The sequence below is a fragment of the Euprymna scolopes genome, chromosome 7 (assembly GCF_053919585.1).
Source record: "Euprymna scolopes isolate OS-2025 chromosome 7, ASM5391958v1, whole genome shotgun sequence".
In the NCBI taxonomy this organism is placed as follows: domain Eukaryota; kingdom Metazoa; phylum Mollusca; class Cephalopoda; order Sepiida; family Sepiolidae; genus Euprymna; species Euprymna scolopes.
In genome coordinates this window covers 19,891,784-19,911,940 of record NC_136488.1, presented here as the reverse complement: position 1 = coordinate 19,911,940, position 20,157 = coordinate 19,891,784, and the positions used below count along the sequence as shown (strand labels likewise).

Here is a 20,157-nt window from a genome sequence, read left to right as displayed (position 1 = left end):
ATAACCATTTATTTCTTTTTTCTCTTCTTTTTTTCTTCTCCATATCATGTATATATGTGTATGTATGTGTGTGTATATATATATATATATATATATATATATATATATATATATATTTTCTCTCTTCTTTTTCTCTCTATTTTGTTTTCTCTATATTTTCTTTCTCTATTTCTGTCTCTATTCCTTTTTTTCTCTTCTCAATCACTCTCTCCCCATTGTAATTTTTTAATTTTTTAACTTTATTTAAATTGCCTCTCCCTTTTTACTTTTTTATTTAATTAAAGTCCTGTGTTTTAAGTTTTTTAACTCCAACTTCTAAAGAGTTCCTACCTAAAATAAAAATCTATTATTCATTGAACTTTTGAATAGTCAAGTCGCTGCCTGATGATATCTGTTGTTTGATTGAAACAAGTGGCTATTTGTAGCAGCGGGATGTGAGCATGTTTATATAACAATAAACAAGTATTATCAGCTCTTTTTATTGAGCACTATCTAACAACCTCGTTGAATTCATTAGTCCATTACTTTTGAATATAAAAAAAACCCCGAGTATATATATATATATATATATATATGAGCAAACAGTTAATAAAATATGTTAAAAAACACTTTGAAATGAGTTAAAAACATATTTAATCTGAAAAGGAAACACTAGATAAATGGATAGTCCTTAATCCGCGGAGTTTTGAAGAAATGCTCTCCTTCTCATCAGAGGGTAGGAATTAGCAAAATGCGGAATCGGATTTTGCATGCAGAAGTATTTGATGAAACAACAAGTAAGTCAAAGATTTTACTTGAAAACAAAATAAGTTAAGCAGACGGAATATGGTAAAGAAAAAGGTGATTACACATGAATGGATATATATATATATATATATATATATATATATAATAAACTTATTTTGGGAGAGTTTTAGTGATTCGTAGTATACTGTAGACATTACAAACCTGATTTTAAAATCTCAGTAAATCGAATTTAGTTGTTTCCCTTTATTATACTTGGTAGATGAAAACAATGCCTGTTTTCTTATGAAATTTGATTTTGTTTGTTAAAAAAATATAACTACTTGATCAATTTACATGATTTTTGAAATGACATTTCATTCTGTGACGGGTAAAGATATCAAAGATTTTTCATAATTTTTTTTTTATTATAGTAATATAAAATTATTAATTAAATATTCTTTGAATAATTAAAAATTTATATATCTCTTCATTTATTAAAAATTATAATTTTAAAAAAAATCCCTTTTTACTGTAGAAATAATTCTCTCAGCAAAATATTTCCTTTTTAATTAAAGTTTAATTATTACAAATTAAATCATTTTAAAATAAATCCTCTCATCCTTCTTACTGTAAAAATAATTGTCAACTAAATATTTAAATATGTATTTTTCCATTCAATCTTTAAAAAAATATCATGTGACATGAAATTGCCTTAGTATATTACCAGATAGCAATCTGGTATAATGTTGCATATTTTGTATAGATGAATGAATATTGCCTTTAATGTTTATGTGCTCCTATACTTTTCTGTTCTCTTCTCTTTATTTTATAATCAAAGAGAGTTGGTACATATGTTATGCTTTGATAAAAATAATGGGACTAAAGTTTTTGTAAAATGCTTTTACTTATTTATTTTTATTTGACATTTTTGTTGAGCTCAGTAGTTAGACTGATCCCCTTTTTATCATATATAATCTCCAGAAATGGTGGAAATGTGCATCTAACCTGTTTGGGGGTTTTGACTCTTGCATGCTTTGTTTTTCATCCTCCTAATTCTGGCTGCTGCTGGTTTGCTCTTGTCTCAGGCCATTCGTTTTCATTTCTTTGTAATGGTTGCAAGCATTACAAACATAAAAGCCTCCTTTCAGTATGGTATGAGCCTTGGAACACTGCTCTCTACGCATTCCTCATATCCTGCATCCACATTTGATATCTAAAAACAATTAAAAAAAAAAAATCTGAGTAACCTGTTTCTAAAAGTAAATCAGTTCTTAACGTTTCAAATTTAAGTTTTATTTTTAAGGGGAGATCACTCTGCTGCTGACTAAAATTGAACTTTATTAAATATGCTAGAAAAAAAAATGTGGTTAGGGACACTTTAGGGTTTCTTACATTCCCAGGCAAATTCTTTGTTATGCTAACCTGTTTAAAATTCTTCATAATAGACTGTACTGAAGATATAGAGATAACTAACCAGTTTGAATAGTGTTGGAACTATTTACTGTGAAAGTTAATAATTTTGTCTCGAATCATTATTAAATTCATCTGTGCTCTTCGTGTTGTTGGAATAACAATGGTAACATTTTATGCATTGTGTGATGTTTTCCAATGAAATTATGAAACAAATATTCTTAAGGAATTCACAAATAAAATGATATTTATATTTACATGTATCAATTAAAAACTATCTTTTACTGTAAGAATTTTATCTTTTCCTATTTTACATAATTTGCTTGTCAAATTTGTATTTAATTTCATTCTTCTAAAATTAAGTTTTATCTTTCTTGTGCCTATTTTTTTATGTAAAAACCTTAAGACCTACAGGAATTAGATACTAAAAAATGATTGAAAATATTCAAAATTTATGTTAGGTGTCATTGGTTGCCATTTAGTGTAAAGCCTAGGTCTTCTATAATATAAATCTCACCTGTTTGTTTAAATGTATGAATGTATGTATCTTTGCCTAAAACTTCCGATGGAGGTGACCGATTTTCATGAGATCGGTGTTTTGAAGCTCGACCCTTCGGACGACAAATATTGAAAAAATAGCTATAAAAACATTAATTCCTTCACCCTTAACTGGGCACTTTTCTATAGGGAAGGGTCGCTTTTTTCCCTTCTTTTCAATTGACTAGTCCTTATTTAAACCTTTGCCACATCTGGTTTGGTAATGGACGCAATGGCAAAAACATCACTTTTTTTTTTTTTTTTCACATTCTTTTCCTCGTTCATGGTATGGGTTTGAGCCTGCCTGCCTACTAAAATTTTATTTTTTATTTTATGCTCAACACACACCTCCAAACACCCGGATAACATCGTGCACCCAGACTAGTGTAAAATAAAACATTCTTGATAATATGAATGTAAAAATGTATAAACCTAATTATTTCCCTTAGTTTAAGAGTGAACACTGGATAAATATGTGAAAATGCTGATCAGTTTTCTGATTAAGTCATTTGATTTGAATCTCGGCATGAAAGCGCTTGCCACGCTTAGTCACAATAACGAGTCATGTTATGGGAAACAACTGCCTGGGAAGCGAGTTGTGCAGAAATGTTGGTTTCCTTCCATCAAAGAAATTCTTTTTTTCATTTCTTTTTTTCTTTTTAAAGTTCCCTTCACCCCCCCTCCCTTCCATGATACATTAAGTTTAAGTAGTTCCTATTTGAAAAATAAACTCTGAAAAAGTTGACTTAAAAGTAATCCAAAAATAAAAATAAATGCATTATTAATTAAAAAAATAAACAAAACTTAATCTGAAGCGAACAACTTTTCTAAATAAACATGAAAACAAAAAATGAAACCCACAAATTCAATAGCAGCAGTGCTCTTACAATAGATTCTTTGATCAACTTTGACAATGATGTACTTTATATATATATATATATATATATATATATATAAATTTGGTAGCTGCTTGAAGCAAAATTATTCCTCACCCTATTGGTGAGACCCTGAATTTGCTGATTGCAACCCCCATGCAGAAAGGTCAATAAACCTGCGACCATTATGCCTAAGGACAGGATCCTGATGGCTGAACCGTTTTTCCACTTTGGACCTTATTTCAGCTAAACAGGATATTGGAGAGGCTCAACATGGTCAATGAACTAGTTATTTCATGCCCAACTGTATTATTCAATTTTCTCTCCAAATAGGTAACAGAAGGAAGTAGCTAAGAGTCGATCGGGTTGAGAAAATTAATCAATGCCAAAGAGTCATTTTTTTTCAAAGTATTATGTTCCCACTCTTATTGTGAAATTTCACTCTACAAATTATGGTTTCCAAAAGTGAAATGTATTCCTTAAAGCAATATATTCAAGGAATATAAATAATTATCTTACTTATAGAATTATATTCAACAACTTTATTCAGTATCAAATCACATATAGATAGTTGATATGTTGTTAAACAAACCAAACAATACTACTATTTTTATATCAGGAACTAAAACTATACTCTTACAATTTAATGCTCAATTCAGTTTACTACTTCAGATGAATTTATCATTTTTCAATGCTAAATTCAGCAATGGTGTAGTGGCTGTTCTGTTCTCATACCATTTTCCCAGGGTAATCCCTGTGTTGTATCTTTTTTTTTTTTTTTTTTTTTATATTTTTCTACGCATTATCTCCTCCCTTTTTTGAGGGGTGGGAGTTACATAGTACCTGTTTTGTTGTCATGATACCATCCTCATAGAGATTATTCTTTTGTGGTGAGATAGTGTAGTATTCATTCTCTGGTCATCCTTTTGTTTTGAAGATGAGTTAATGCAGAATATTTATTCATCATACCATCCTCCCAGGCATTACGTTTTTCTTTGAGAAACAGTTTTATATGTTTATCGTATTAACAAAAATATGCAACTGGCACATATACACAAGATTTATTATTTTTTTCATACAGGGAAAGCAATTGCTTGAAGTTAGAAATGTTTAAATCATGTGATATCACTCAGGATGGGTTAAAATTCAGAAGATAGGAAATATGTCTCAAAGTTATTTCTCTCAGACAATGTCGGGTTTCTCTACTAATTTCCAACTAAAAGTTAGCATCAATATGCATTCTTGACAATTTATAGAATTGAAATGTTTGTTTTGTCTTGTTCTTAATGAACCAGAAAATAAGTCCACTTTCATTTGATGAATCAATTTGTTATCATTACGCTACAATCACACACACACCCACGTGTGGGTGTGCATGTATGTGTGTATATATATATATATATATATATATATATATATATAATATACACATCATTTCTTCCTTTTTTAAGACTTGTATATTTTGATTGTTGTTTCCTGCAAATAAACAGATCCATTAAAATTATTTAAAAGGAGTTATTTGTAAGAATTTATTAGATTTAATTTTTATTTTGTCTCTTCTCTTAATTCTCTATAGGATTGTGTTGTGCATGTTAGACTCTTCTCTTGATTCTGATTTTTTTTTTTTTTTTTTAGTTTTTTTTAGTTTTTTTTTTTAATGTTTTTAGTTTTTCTCTTTAAAATTTTCTTGCATGTTGTCTTATGAATTATTCTTAACAATTATGAATTTCCTTCTGACAAAATATTCAATTTACTTTAATTCAAATTTTCTTGGTTGACTCTCAACCAGTGACTCCATACTACATCAAGATGAGAATTTTCTATAGAAATTCCATAATTTTTTACAATTGAAATTTGTAAGTTTAGAAGCCAGTACAATGCAGATTTGTTAAAAAAAAAAATTTGTTTAAAATCAAATTTTCAGCAATATAATGCTTTCGTCAGGAATAGAATCAGTTTGTGTTTTTTTTTCTTTGTGGCATTGTGTCATTAGTAAAGCAAAATCTAATCTTCAACAATGTTTTCAAAATCAGGACGTACGCCTGGGACACCATGCCGCAATGAAAGAAAAAGCATGTTAAATGTTATTAATTTATTCTTAGATATTGAACAAGGTGATCTTTTATTTGCAATCTTTCAATTTATTTTCATGAACCATTAAATAATGATTTGAAAGTGCTTTCGGCTTATCTGTACAACTGTATTAGTTTTTAGTCTTCTGCTTGCCTATATACGCTTCAAACTGGACTATTTTTTTTTTTTTTTCTCAACATATTATTATGTGACATTGTATTAACACTAAACTAGGCACCGCCAAAACTGGGGGGGGGGGCAGGTAAGTACTTTTTGACGGACCGTCTTTTTAAAAATCTACCAAAAATCAGGTAATTATCCAATCAATACGAAATTTTCAGCGATTATTAAGAGAAGAATGAACTTTATAACAGTGTACTTATTTTTCATAAACGATATTTATATATATTTTTTGTTTACAACCCCCCCCCCCTTGTTTTGAGGGGGTTCCAAATATGCTTAAAATAATCATCTGAATCTGAACAAAACATATTGTGTTGTTGTAAGGGACAGGATTATAGATTTAAAAAAAAAAAAAAAAAATGTTTGCATACCTTATTTTGACGTCTGAATATCAGAACTTCGATTGTGTTTAATTATCCCGCTTTTGAGTTTTGAAGTGTGAAATTCGGTGAATATGTTAAGTAAAATAATTAATTTAAGTTAAGCAAAACAAAAAAAATTTTTTTTTAATATTTATACGAAAAAAGCCATTTTAAAATCTTTGATAAATAAATTAACAATTTTTTTTTTTTTTAGCGAGCCGAATAATGCATGACCATTATTAAACAGGGCATGCTTTGAAGAATCGATACAAAAAAAAAAAAATTTGATAAATTTTGTGCCCTTTGTGTTAAAAATGGCATCATTTTTTCAATCCCGTTTGAAAACATTTGCCGTCTTTCGACTACGGTGGACCAAACGCGCTGAAATAATTTTTTTTTATTCTGCTTTAAATTCCCCCCCCCCCATTTTGGGGAGCCTGGCCCCCACACACATGCACATTAAAAACCAAACTCATACAAATGGTTACCCATCTGGTACTGGCCAGCCTCAGCGTTAATAATACATTGAAATTTTCGTCACTGAAAAATAAGTTTTTTTTTGGCCTGTTTGGTTTTCCATAGTTTGCTTTTTATTAAGTACAAACGTAAACATTGTCTAGATCGATGCGAAGTAACTCGTTGCCTATATGAATAAGTGGAATTATTTGAAATCCAGGTACTTATATTATAATATTTTTGCATATTCTCATAGAAAATCACCCTAAATCTTAGTTAGACAACAAATAAATAAATTAATTATTTCAAAAACCTTTTTTTAAAAATATTTATGTACGTTTTTTGTGCAAGACAAAAAATGTTAATTAACTTTTTGGGGAAATTTAACATTTAAAATTTAATTAAAAATAGTAGAAAAAGGTTTACATTATTCTGTTTTCTATATGATAAAATTCAGGGTTTTATCTTTCTGGAAAAAAGTTACTCAGAAATAATGGATTTTAATAAATGTAATTTCGTTTTAAAAAACAACAACTTGATTTTTCGGCCATTTTTGGCGGTGTCTACACTAAACTGTCACCAGTTGGGTTCAATGGGTTCTGATAATCTATGTGGTACTAATACAGAATAAGGGCCATGCTAATGTTAGAATTTTCAAGACTGTTTTTGTAAAATGTTGGAAGGTGCCCAAACGCCTAGTCAATGAGATCTCAATAGTTGATGTCATTTAAAAAAAAAAAAAAAAAGTATTGATTTGATTTGGACAAAATTTTTTTTTTTTTTTTTTTTTGAATACTATAAAAAAGTTTTTTGCTATCAATTGTATATTAGTCAAAAAAAAAATAAATATTTATTCATCAAACTTTAAATTGAGTATATTTTTCTTTTTCAATTTGAATTTCTATTTTTATGTTTCATAAAAATTGCCCAATAATTATTCATTGTATTTTCGTCATAACAACAAAAATGTTTTCATTCTTATTTTTTCATTGAATTATCTATATAATAACAGAATAATATATTGTTCATTGAAAGAGCAGAAAAATTTTGTTTGGCACTTTGTGGCATTTTAGGTAAACTGCCCAGAAAATTCTGATGATAGCACAGTCCTTATTCTACATAAGTATCATTTAAAAAAAAAAAAAGAGAAAAACTTAACTTTCTATTTTTATTTTTTTAAATAGATAAGTCATGCTTAAAATCAATTAATTTATATATTTGCACTCAAATTGTTTAAGTTGGAAATGTCTATAGTCCTTTTGCTTTTTTACTTTCAGGAATCTGATGCTGATTTGGAAGATGAAGTGGATGTCCTCATGAGCAGTGATATTGTTCTCACACAAATGTCAACAAAAAATATTAGTTTCAATCGAATGAGAAGTGGATGGTTATTTAAAGAAGATAAAACAGTAAGGATGATTTTTTTTTTTTACAAGGTAGTCACCACTTATCAAGGCCCAGAAGCCACTCAGGGATAAGAGTTATTGCGTGTACAGTACGTTAGTATTAGAGATTTGATAAAGTGTCTTAAGGGGAGGCGGTTAATCAGGAATTTGTTTACATTGGACTTGAAGACGTCCAGATTGTAGTCAGGTGGGAAACAGGCAACCGGAACAGAGTTCCACAGGCATACACTTCTAAGAAAGAAGCTTTGTTCATGGAATCTACGTTTTGATTTTGGCACAGATAAGAAGTGAAAGATTTTGACAGTGGATTCAGCTAGACGGGTGTTTATCATGAAAGACTGGCGAGGGGGGGGCAGAGATTGGAGCTCAGACGAGCACCTACCATGGTAGTAACGATAAAACAAAGACCAGTTCACAATGTCTCTCCTGTGGGAGAGAGGTTGCAGGGAAGAGAAAAGGGCATCCTCCACTAGGCCACGAAGCCTATTTTGTACTTTTAGCAGCTCCTGCCCAGATGTGGCAGCAGTACTCCATCCTTGGACGTACTTGGCTTTTATACAGGTAGAGAATTGCATCAGGGGTGAGATATCTTCTGGAGCGGTAGAAGGATCCTACCATTTTTCCAGCGACCTTGGTAACTGACTTGATGTACGTGTTCCATTTCAGATCAGGAGTAAAGGTCAAGCGCAGAAGTTTATCAAAACATGGAGCTTCCCCTAGACGAGAGCCACCCATTTCAATTGATGCCAGATGGGGATCAGAGCATTGATGATGTAAAGATAGGAGCTTGGTTTTATATGCATTAAAAGTAACCAGCCACCTCCTCCCCCACTGTACCACGCGCTCAAGATCAGAGGAGAGAGAATCTGAGAACTTTGTCATTTACGGCCTTTGATGTGTTGCCATAGATGGTCGTGTCATCAGCATAGATGTCAACGAATGATTTAAGTATGTGTTTAGGGAGGTCATTGATGTATATCAGGAAGAGAGTTGGGCCTAGGATTGACCCTTGAAGGACTCCAGCATTAATATTGAGGGCCTCTGATTTCTGCCCATCAACCACTACTCTTATGATCCTATCGGATAGAAATGATTTAATGATAGAGAAAAAATTTCCAGTTATTCCGTAGCTGGAAATCTTGTGAAGTAGGCCCTTATGCCATACCTTATCAAAGGCCTTTGATATGTCAAGAGCAATTGCCCTAGAGAGGAAGCCTTTGTCAAGAGATTCGTTAATCCTATGAGATATAACAGTTAGCACATCTGCTGTAGATCTGTAGATTGAAAGACATCTGTGAAAAGTAGTGTATAACACTACTTTTATTTGCTTTAGGTAAATTTGTAAGGAGTTTATTCTCTACATTCAAGGTGGTTATATGGACCACCTTGAATGTATATAAAATATTTATACCTCTAGTCTTACTTACAAATGAACACATATCCAAGGCAATGGCGGAAACCCTAGAGTCCAGTCTGTAGTGGAATAGGGACAAAAATGGATGGTAATATTCAATGCTGATAAGACTAAGCTTCTTTCTTTTAATAATTACAAGAAACTTTCTCAACCACCGACAGCCATGGCTAATGCTGCATTACCTGAAAGTACTTTGTTGAAACTTCTCGGCTTAACATTTACAGGGAACATGAATTAGAACAGAAACATTAATGGCCTTGCCAAAGCTGCTGCAAAGAAGGCTCTCTCTACCATACTAGAAAGTTACACCTGAGAGTATCTTGTACCTATACAAGGCCACCATTCACTCATGTATGGAATAGTGTTGTCACATTTGGGTTGATGTATCTGCTATTAATCCCTCACTCTTAGAAAGTGTTCAAAAGAGTTGTCATCCTAATAGATCTGGCACTGTCAGCTAGGTTCCAACCTCTGTTCGATCAAAATGTATCCCTGTGTCTGTTTTACAAGTATTTCAATGGAAGGTGCTCTGAGAAACTTCAAGCACTTGTACCTCCTCGACAAAAATACTTCTGACAAACCTCACAAGCAGCTAAATCCCACCCCTACACAGATATTCCTAGATGCCAAAAAACCTTCTACTCTAATAGTTTCTTCCTTCAGACTGCTAAACTTTGAAATTCCCTTCCAGGTCCCTGCTTCCCTGACTGTACTGACATGTGTAATGTAAATACATCTTGCTTCTCAACTCCCTAGATAGTAGCCTCCTACATCAAAATGGCACTGTGCCTTGTTTAGGGTAAAAATTCAATAAAAATAAAAAAATTATATTTGAAAAAAAATATATATATATACAATTAACTATCGTTTAAAAAACCAAAAGATGGAATTGATTCACTGATATTTTTTTATGCAGATGGCTGAATTTTCATTTTATGTTTTACACATGTTTCATTGAATAATGAAAGATCATTAAATGTCTCTTCAGATGAATATATTCCTCAAATAGAACTGCTAGAAAATTTATTATATGGAATGAAAAAAGAATTTGTAGAAGAAAATCAAAATGGAGACATGTAAAGTCTGCAAAGGCATAAATAAATAAAAAAAATACTTATTGTAATGTTTTTAGCCCCCCCCTCTCCAAATAATTTAATTCAAAATATATCTTATGAGGCCATGTTGAGTTTCTGAAAAATCAAACATTTTCCAGATTTTGTATTTAGAATCTAAACTAATAATAATAAAAAAAAAAATTATTTCTAAAATATTTATAAAATATATATGATGTTTGTATATTTGTATACACATGGTTCACTTCAAAACTAATTGATTCTTATAAATTTTGAAACGGTTGGTAGCAGTAAGGGTGAATAATGTGTGCTATGTTTAGTTAAATTTACCTTTATGCAAACATTATTAGAGCCTTTCTTAGCAATTCAAATGCATCCCTTTTTTATGAAATTTTAACAACTATTAGACCTCGATTAATAAATATTTCCCAAATTTCAGTTTGGAGTATGATAATATGCTAAAGAGTTTTCAGTACTCATAATATGGAAAACAAAATTCAAATATTTCACCCATAGTTATTAGACACTAACTCGGATTCCTTGCATTTCAATTTCTTAAAATGCTTAAATTTGAGACACTTTCTAGAATCCAAATCCTTCGATGAAGTTTGACAAAAAATGGAACAAAGATTCTAAATTTAATTTGAATGAGCTTTGTGTGTGATCGTCTGTTCATTTCATCATTGTGAATACTCATCAAGCTAATGCATAAAATGGAATTCTGTAGCTTAACTGCTATATATATTTTCATACTTACTACCTAGCTCTACTCATGTATTGAGCATTGTTGAAGTAAATACTCAAAATCGATACATAAAATATCGCCTTATAAAATTTTATATATATATATATATATATATATACATGAAATATATAATCTTGAGCTTTTAAAATCTTGTAAATTAAAATACTGAGGCTAATTAGCAACTATTTCAGCCACTGAATGCATGAACATGTCATGTTTGTGTATGAAAGAAACAAAAACCTACATTAATACCATTATCAATTTCTATCTACATCCAGCATTAGTATCTGGTACCTAGAAAAACAGTTTTTTAGTGGGTGGAGGGTTGCAAGAAATAGAAACTAATACAATCTAACTATTTTAGCAAGACTTTGAAAAGTGGGTGTTTATAAATAACAAAATGTATATTTAAGTCATTAGCATGATATACAAAACATTTTTTTTTAATTTAATATTTTCACATGTCTTGTAATCTGGCTTACTGTAAGTGTGACGCAGATGACCTTCGAACTAATTCTCTCCATTCTTCTTTGCCCCTTGATTCTATCAGAATGTCACTCAGCTTTGTCTGTCCATTTTCAAAATGTTGTCCTTCCATCTGAACTGATACTTGCCTCTTCTCTACCTCCATAAATATTCTTTCTTATAGGATCATCTTGGTAAGTTCTTATCTTGTTATAGTCCGTTACTAAACACCTTCATATGAGATTCGATTATTTGCTGTTTAAAGTCCAATTTTGTGAATGCTACCATAGTTTCAAACATTTTGGAGAGAAGCAATTTTATCAACAACCAGAATTTCAAACTTTTATTACCTAATTATTTAATCTCTATAAAAAAATTTTGATCTACCAAAGGCATAACATGCTATAAATTCTGTACAATAAACCATTTTTTTTTTTTTTTTTTTTACCCAATGATCACCACTTCATTTACTAATTAATTGTGATAACCAACATTTTTATGATGCAGCTAGTTTTAAAATCATTTGAAACTTTGAATATTGATGCCATTCTAACCTTTCTAAATTTATGCTTCAAAATTATTTTAAAAAATGTACAGCAAATATGGGTTTCTGTATTATTTTTATTATTTATTTTTGTATTATTATTATTATTATTTATTATTATTATTTGGATTCATTGGACTACTGTCCTCCTCTACAGAATTATTTTCACAAAAATTCTGATGTAACCTCTGTCTTCAGGCATATCTTGTCATACTTGGGGAAACTTTTCTGTAAAACTCGATGCTACTTGGGACTTCTACCTAGTCATGGCTGACAGAACAAGAGCATGCATTAAATAAATCATGAATTAAATAAAGGGTTCTGTTTAAAATTCTATGCATATTCCCAAGTTTTACAGAAAATTCCTGGGTTCAAACAAGATACATCTGAAGACTGCATTGACCGAAACGTGAAGATGAGAACAGTAATCTGAAGGTCTTTGTTTTATCGTTATTTCCATGGCAAGTGCTCGTCTGAACTTCAATCTCTCATCCCCCCTCACCAATCATTCACGAGAAACACCTGTCTGGCTGAAACTACTGTCAATAATTTTCCCCACTCTTTATCTGTGCCTAAATCTAAATATAGATTCCATGAGCAGAGCTTCTTTCTTAGACCTATATTCCGAGTGGGGACAAATCATTGCCTTGTAAAGCCTAGTCAGCAAATGCTATTTATGAGGAATTAGATAGCTCAGGATACACAACACGTAAAAAAAATTACCGTTACTGTTGGAGTCTGTTGGGTTGAATGTTCTGATCCATGTCGAGGGTTTTTTGAGCATATTGTCCTCTGTTGTCTGGAAGGAATGCACCTATAGCTTGCTTCATCATATATGTATTAAATGTGCGTGTGTTTTGATATATAAAATTAGGAATTTGTCGGTTGGGACATTACATTTTTGACTGAGATCCAGGCACTAACAGAGATGAAGGAAAAAAAAATAAGGAGTGAAGTAATGATTGAAGATGGGAATGAATGCAGAGGAAAAAAATGTAGCGGATGTTTTTTTTTTTTTTTTTTTTTTTTCTACATTTTATAATATTTGGTTTTTGAGGTTGGCTTCGAAGGTTTTATAATCTATATTTTTATAAAGTAATAGGGTTCGTGTGTTTCTGTCTGTGTGTACAGCTCTCCATCATCAACGAAATATAAAGGAAGTAAGAGGGAAGATCTCTCCTGGTAGAGAAACATTAGAACCCATTTTAGGATGTTTCTGTTAAAGGAGACATAAGAATCAATGCCTAATTTCTTTATATACTAGTCTACAAACCACCCCCATATCGAATGACTTATGCTCATTTGCATATCACATTATATTAAATCTCTTTAACTAATTACCTCGACCTTATTACATATTGGAAATATTCTAATCATTTCAACTGTACTATTTACAAAATCTATTTAACATTTAATTATTTAATATATTTTCATTTAATTTTATATTCGATTTATTTCACTTTACGTATATTATCAAAACAATTCATTGGCGAGCAAAGCTTCATGTTTTGGGATTGTATTGAAAATGTAATGGAAATTTCAATTTCGTTCCGTTTTAATCTTTTATATTTTACTTGCCAATATAATTGAAAGAATACAATTCAACTATCGTAATTTTATATAAATAAACAAAAACAAATATTTTAAAATAAAACTTTATTAAAAAATAAATAATTTTATTTTTAAATGAAAAAAAATCAATTTAGTAAAATAATTGTCAGCAAACCTGTAAAAGTTAACATTTCGAATGTAAACAGTGATTTTTCGATTTTGTTAGCGCTTGCCGCAATTAAAGACAATTAAAACGGAACTAACTTTATTTCCATTCTATTTTTTAAACAACCCCCAAAACATAACGCTCTCTTCCAGTTATAGCCAATTTTTTTTTAATTAAATAAAACAGGTCAAAATAAACAGATAAGCGCATTTTCTTTTACATCTTTCTTACAACCATTGCCATTTAACCAACTGCAGGATATCGTTACTTTTGTGGGGTTGTTTTGAAAATGGCACGGAGATTATAATTTCGTTCCAATTTAATCTTTCTGGTCGAGCCTATTTCGAAAGCCTGTTTATCATAGATTTGAACTACAAATAATTTATTACATTTTGATTATTACTATCTTAAGACTTAAAGCTTATATTTATTTCATTTTTCTATTTATATATTGAATTAGTTATTTCCAGTCTTATTTAAACTTAGTGCTTTCTTTAAACCGGATGAACCTTTTATAGAAATATGAGTTTAACGTAAAGAACACGAACAAGGTTTTATTCAACTGAATTTCTTCCAGTTTACTAACAAAATATATAAATTTAAAAGAGATATAAATAATAAAATAAAAAGGTTATGTAATTTAAAAGAAATACACGTACTCACAAAAGCAGAACTTTTTTTTACACATTTTTTTCTTTAAAACCATAACAATGAGACTAACAATTACCTAGATCTTAGTAATTATTTGTTTTAATAGAACTGTTTTAATTGTACTGTTTACTTAGTTAACCTAAGTTGGTATTACATTTATTTTACATTTACTTTTTTTTTGAATTATTACTTTTAGACTGTGACGTTTACACCCGGAAGTAATGAGTCACACGTAGGTCGCTTTTATTCATTCCTTTTGGTCAAGATCAAAGTGTAGTATCTGTTCTTCAGATGCTGCACTTCATTTTCTTGTTCTCTTTCGGTGGAGGAGAAATCCTTCACGACTGAGACAATTTTTATTTTTGTACCTTTTCTCCACGTTAAAAAACGACCCTGGTGTCTAACTCTGTCCCGTGGGAAGGCATAGTAAATAGGTACAATATAATTGTTTATAATTGTACTATTCAGAAATATTATTTATAGTTCGTCCATTTCAGTTAGTATACATTTCCTTTACGCTTAATTAATTTACAATCATTAATATCGTTAAACAATTCCGTTTAAAACCGAAATTATGCCACCCAAACGAAGTAGAAACGAAAGTGAGGAAGAAAGAATGGAAAGATTGGAAGCTAATAGACTAAGAGTTGCTGCAATTCGCTCCAATGAAAACAATTCAGATAGAGAAAGACGTCTAGAACTTAACAGGATACGTCAAAGAGAAAGGAGAGCAAGACTGTCAGATTTGGAAAGAGAACCCCAACGTGAAGCTGACAGAACTAGACATGCTGTAAGGCGGTTAAATTCATCACAAGATGAAATTCAAGAAAGGCAAAGATATGCACTGGAAAGAGAAGCAATATTACGATCGAATGAATTATATGAGGTAAGTAGACGTACACAAGGTGAGTTGAGAGTGGCTCAACGACATCAGAATGAATCGGAAACCCAACGAAGCTTTCGCCTATACCAAGGGCAACAACGAGAGGCTGCATGGAGAGAGAGTATGACTTTGCCCCAGCAATTGACAGAAAACGAGGCAGCTAGACAACGAATGACTGCTTTGAGACACCATGAAATAGAACACTGCAATAGAAAAGGATTGCTCTACAACAAAAATGACTCTCTCACTACAGCTGATATAGGAAAAATGGACAAAGTATGTCAACATTGCTCAGCTGTAAAATTTAAAGGAGAAACCCCTGGTTGTTGTTCTTCTTCTGGCAAAGTTGTGCTTGATAGCTTTCCACCACTGCCTCAGTTGCTTCAAGATTTGCTCTCCGGCAATGGTCCCATCTCTAAAGATTTTCTGCAAAATCTACGCAGTTATAACAATTGTTTTGCAATGACATCATTTGGTCACAAAATTGCGGCAGTACATGGGTGGAATCCTTCTTTTAGAATTCGAGGCCAGGTTTGCCACCAGATTGGGAGTCTTTTACCACCTGAAGATGAAACAGCAAAGTTTATTCAAGTCTACTTCTTGGATAGTCTGGAAGAGGAACTACATAATCGGGGACGTGACAGTAGACTCAATAGAGACATTCTCCAAAGTCTGACTGAATTTTTACATGAGAACAACAGCTTTATTTGTCAGCTGAAAACAACAAAGGAGAGGATTGAAGAAGAACACTTGGTAGAACATAAAGTTGTCATAAGGGAAGACCGAAGGCCGCAAGAAGAGCATCCACGGCGATTCAATGCTCCAACAACAACGTATGAGATTGGAATATTAATGGAGAATGAACCAACAGCTAACCGGGATATTGTCTTGCGTTTTAGAAATGATACATTAAAATGGATCTCCGAACTACATCCCCTCTACGATACTTTAATGTACCCGTTAATGTACCCCTATGGTTCTCCATCTTACAACATCTACATGAAGGCATCCAATGGGCGAAAAGTTACCCAACAGCAATTTTATTCGTACCATTTAATGACTCGGCCTGGAAACTATTTTCTCTGGTACCGAAGGCTATTTCAACAATGGCTGGTGGATGTGTACTGCAAGATTGAAACAGAACGTTTACAGTTCCTGAGGCGTGAGCAACAGACCCTGAGAGCTGACAATTATAGCAACTTGAGAGATTCAATTCTTAGGGAGGATGGGAATCCAGAACAGTTTGGTCAACGAGTTGTACTTCCGGCAACTTATACAGGAGGCCCTCGATACATGTTTGAGCATCAAAGTGATGCCATGGCATATGTTCGGCGAATGGGCCGAGCCGACCTCTTCATCATGTTCACAACAAATCCAAAGTGGACAGAAATTACAGAAAATTGTCTTCAAGGGCAAGACCCTCAGGATCGTCCAGATATTGTTGCCAGGGTTTTCAGGCAGAAGCTAAAAAAGTTACTTGAATTTATTAAAAAGGGAGGATTTGGCAGGTTGAGGGCTTTCCTGTACAGTATTGAATATCAAAAAAGAGGACTGCCGCATGCACACATCCTCACCTGGCAGGCCCCAGAGGACAAACTTCTACCAGAAAAAATGGATCTCTGCATATCTGCAGAGATCCCTGACAAAGAGGAAGATCCTGATCTTCATGCTAAAGTGATGGCACATATGGTGCATGGACCTTGTGGACCATTTAATCCAAATTGTCCATGTATGATTGACAACAAATGTTCCAAAAAATACCCAAAAGAATTTCTTCAGTGTACCAAGCAAGGCCAAGACTCTTACCCCAAGTACAGGCGAAGAAAACCAGAAGATGGAGGCCAGACTGGTACAATAAGGATGAAGAGAAATGGTCGGTATGTTAATCAAGAAATAACAAACCAGTGGATTGTTCCGTACAACAAGGTCCTCCTTCAGCAGTTCAACGCTCACATTAACGTAGAAATTTGCAGCTCGATCCAAAGCATCAAATATGTCCTCAAATACGTGAATAAAGGATGTGATCAAGCAGTGTTTGAACTACAAAGAACTGATGGAGCAGCTAACCAACAAGGCCAAGTACAAAGTCACATTGTGGATGAGATCCAGCAGTTCCAGAATGCAAGGTATGTCGGCAGTTCAGAGGCAGCCTGGAGGATATTGGAACATCCCATCCATGAACATTTCCCCCCAATTGTACAACTTTCTGTTCATCTTGAAAATGGGCAGCGTGTCATGTTCTCAGCTGATACTGCTCTGGAACGAGCCCAAGGTCCACCGCCTGCCACAACTTTGACAGCATTTTTTCAACTCTGCCATGAGGATGACTTTGCAAGGGGTCTCAAATACGTAGAAGTCCCTGAGTTTTACACTTGGAACAAATCGACAAAGAAATGGATGAGAAGAATGCGTGGGGTACAAGTTGAAGGTACTGAAAATGATGATGTATGGAAGGCACCATGCATTGGGAGAATCTACACGATTAGTCCAAAAGCAGGGGAGTGTTATTTCTTACGCCTGTTGCTCAATGAGGTTGCTGGTCCAACTTCATTTCAAAATTTGCGAGCATACAATGGTCAGGTGTTTGAAACATACAGAGCAGCGTGCCTTGCTCGAGGCCTTCTAGAAAATGACCATCACTTGCATCAAGCAGTAGGAGAGGCAAGTGCCACTCAATCACCTTCAAATTTGCGAAGCCTATTTGTGATAATTTTAACAGCCTGTGAGCCAAGAAATCCTCTTGAGATCTGGATGGCTTTTCGTGATGTAATATCTGAAGACATTCTTCACAGATACAGGCAAGAAGTTAACAATCCAGAAGCAGATTTTAATGAGGACATCTACAATAAAACTCTTTGTCTAATTGAAGAAAAAGTTCTCCTTATGTGCGGTCAACCATTGGCAAGCTATGGATTACCTGCACCAATGCAAGGGAGAGATGAAAGACTCGCGAGAGAGTATCAACGTGAAGTTACTTATAATCTTGAAGAACTTCCCTACAAGCAGAAAATATGCAAGAAAAACTGACCGATTCTCAAAGAGAAGTTTACAATTCATTCATGGCAATGTTGGAAGCACAAGGTGAAATGAACAAAAACATGATGTTTCTTGATGCTCCAGGTGGTACGGGCAAGACTTTTGTAATCAATTTGATCCTTGCAAAGATTAGATCCATGAGAAAGATTGTGCTTGCAACAGCATCCAGTGGCATTGCTGCTACTCTACTACAAGGTGGCCGCACTCTTCACAGCACTTTTAAAGTACCCTTGAATACTCATCGAATGGATCAGCCAGTTTGCAAAATTACTGGTAACTCAGCCTTGGCAAATGTAATTAGAGACACCTCTGCAATCATTGTAGACGAAGCCCCAATGACGCACAAGAGTGCTTATGAAGCAATTGACCGAACACTGCAAGACATCACAGGAAACAAGAATCCCATGGGTGGCATTCCAACCTTATTTTGCGGTGATTTCCGTCAAATCCTCCCAGTGGTTAAAAATGGCACAAGGGCTAACATTGTCAATGCAAGTTTGAAACAATCCTATCTCTGGAGGCACGTTATAGTGAAGAGACTGACTACTAATATGAGAGCCTATATCTCTGATAACACAGCTGCAGCAGACTTCTCAAAATTGCTTCTCCAAATCGGTAATGGTCAGTTTCCTATCACTTCTTCACCTGACACAATTAAGATTCCAACTGCGCTTGGTAAATGTGTCGGTAATCAGAAGCAACTGAAAGACAAAGTGTACCCAGACCTGCAAAACAATGGAAAATCACCGGATTGGCTTGCTGAGAGGGCTATTATTTCGCCATTAAACAGCAATGTGAATCATTTGAACAATTCAATAATGGATGAATTTTCAGGAGACACAAAGCAATACAAGTCAGTTGATTCAGCTACTAATGAATATGAAGCTGTTCACTACCCTGTGGAGTTTTTAAACTCTTTGGAGATATCTGGAATGCCTCCACACATTTTAAATCTCAAAATTGGATCGCCAATCATGATTCTTCGATCCTTGGAACCGCCAAAAATAACAAACGGAACCAGATGTGTTATCACCAGATTGCACACCAATGTACTTGAGGCCACCATTTCCTGTGGTCCCTACAAAGGCGAAACCGTTCTACTGCCAAGGATCCCCTTAGTTCCATCGGACTCAGTACTTCCATTTAAATTCCGGAGACTCCAATTTCCTGTGAAGGTGTGTTTTGCAATGAGCATAAACAAAAGTCAAGGTCAGACATTTAACACCATTGGCGTAGACTTGACATCAGACTGCTTCAGTCACGGTATGTTCTACGTCTCCATCAGCCGGACAGGAAGTTCAGAAAAACTCTACATTCTGGCTCCAAATCAAAGCAGCAGAAATGTAGTTTACCCTGAGGCTCTTTAGTGAAAAGTTCGAGAAATGGATATGAGGAAAAACTGACATGATCTGATTGTGGTAAGTTTTTAGTATTGAATGTGCAAGATAAAATTTAAGCAAGAGTTGAAAATGACTTCAATGAAAAATTTACTATGTAACATCAAGTAACCTTCCTTTTTGATGAAAATGTTTTGTGAAGTTCCTGATTGAATTTCAGTCACTACAAGAGGTAGTTAAAATGTTAATCACCTTATGCAATCG

General features: G+C 33.2%; 1 protein-coding gene across 1 annotated transcript in view; it reads left to right on the top strand.

The window, feature by feature from the left end:
- LOC145279623 (ankyrin repeat domain-containing protein 13C-like) overlaps window positions 1-20,157 on the top strand; it is a 219,796-nt gene that overhangs the window by 176,740 nt on the left and 22,899 nt on the right. Inside the window, exon 7 of the mRNA XM_080130834.1 lies at window positions 7,900-8,031. Within this exon, the coding sequence (XP_079986960.1) occupies window positions 7,900-8,031 (132 nt within the window). The remainder of the gene's footprint in view (window positions 1-7,899; window positions 8,032-20,157) is intronic.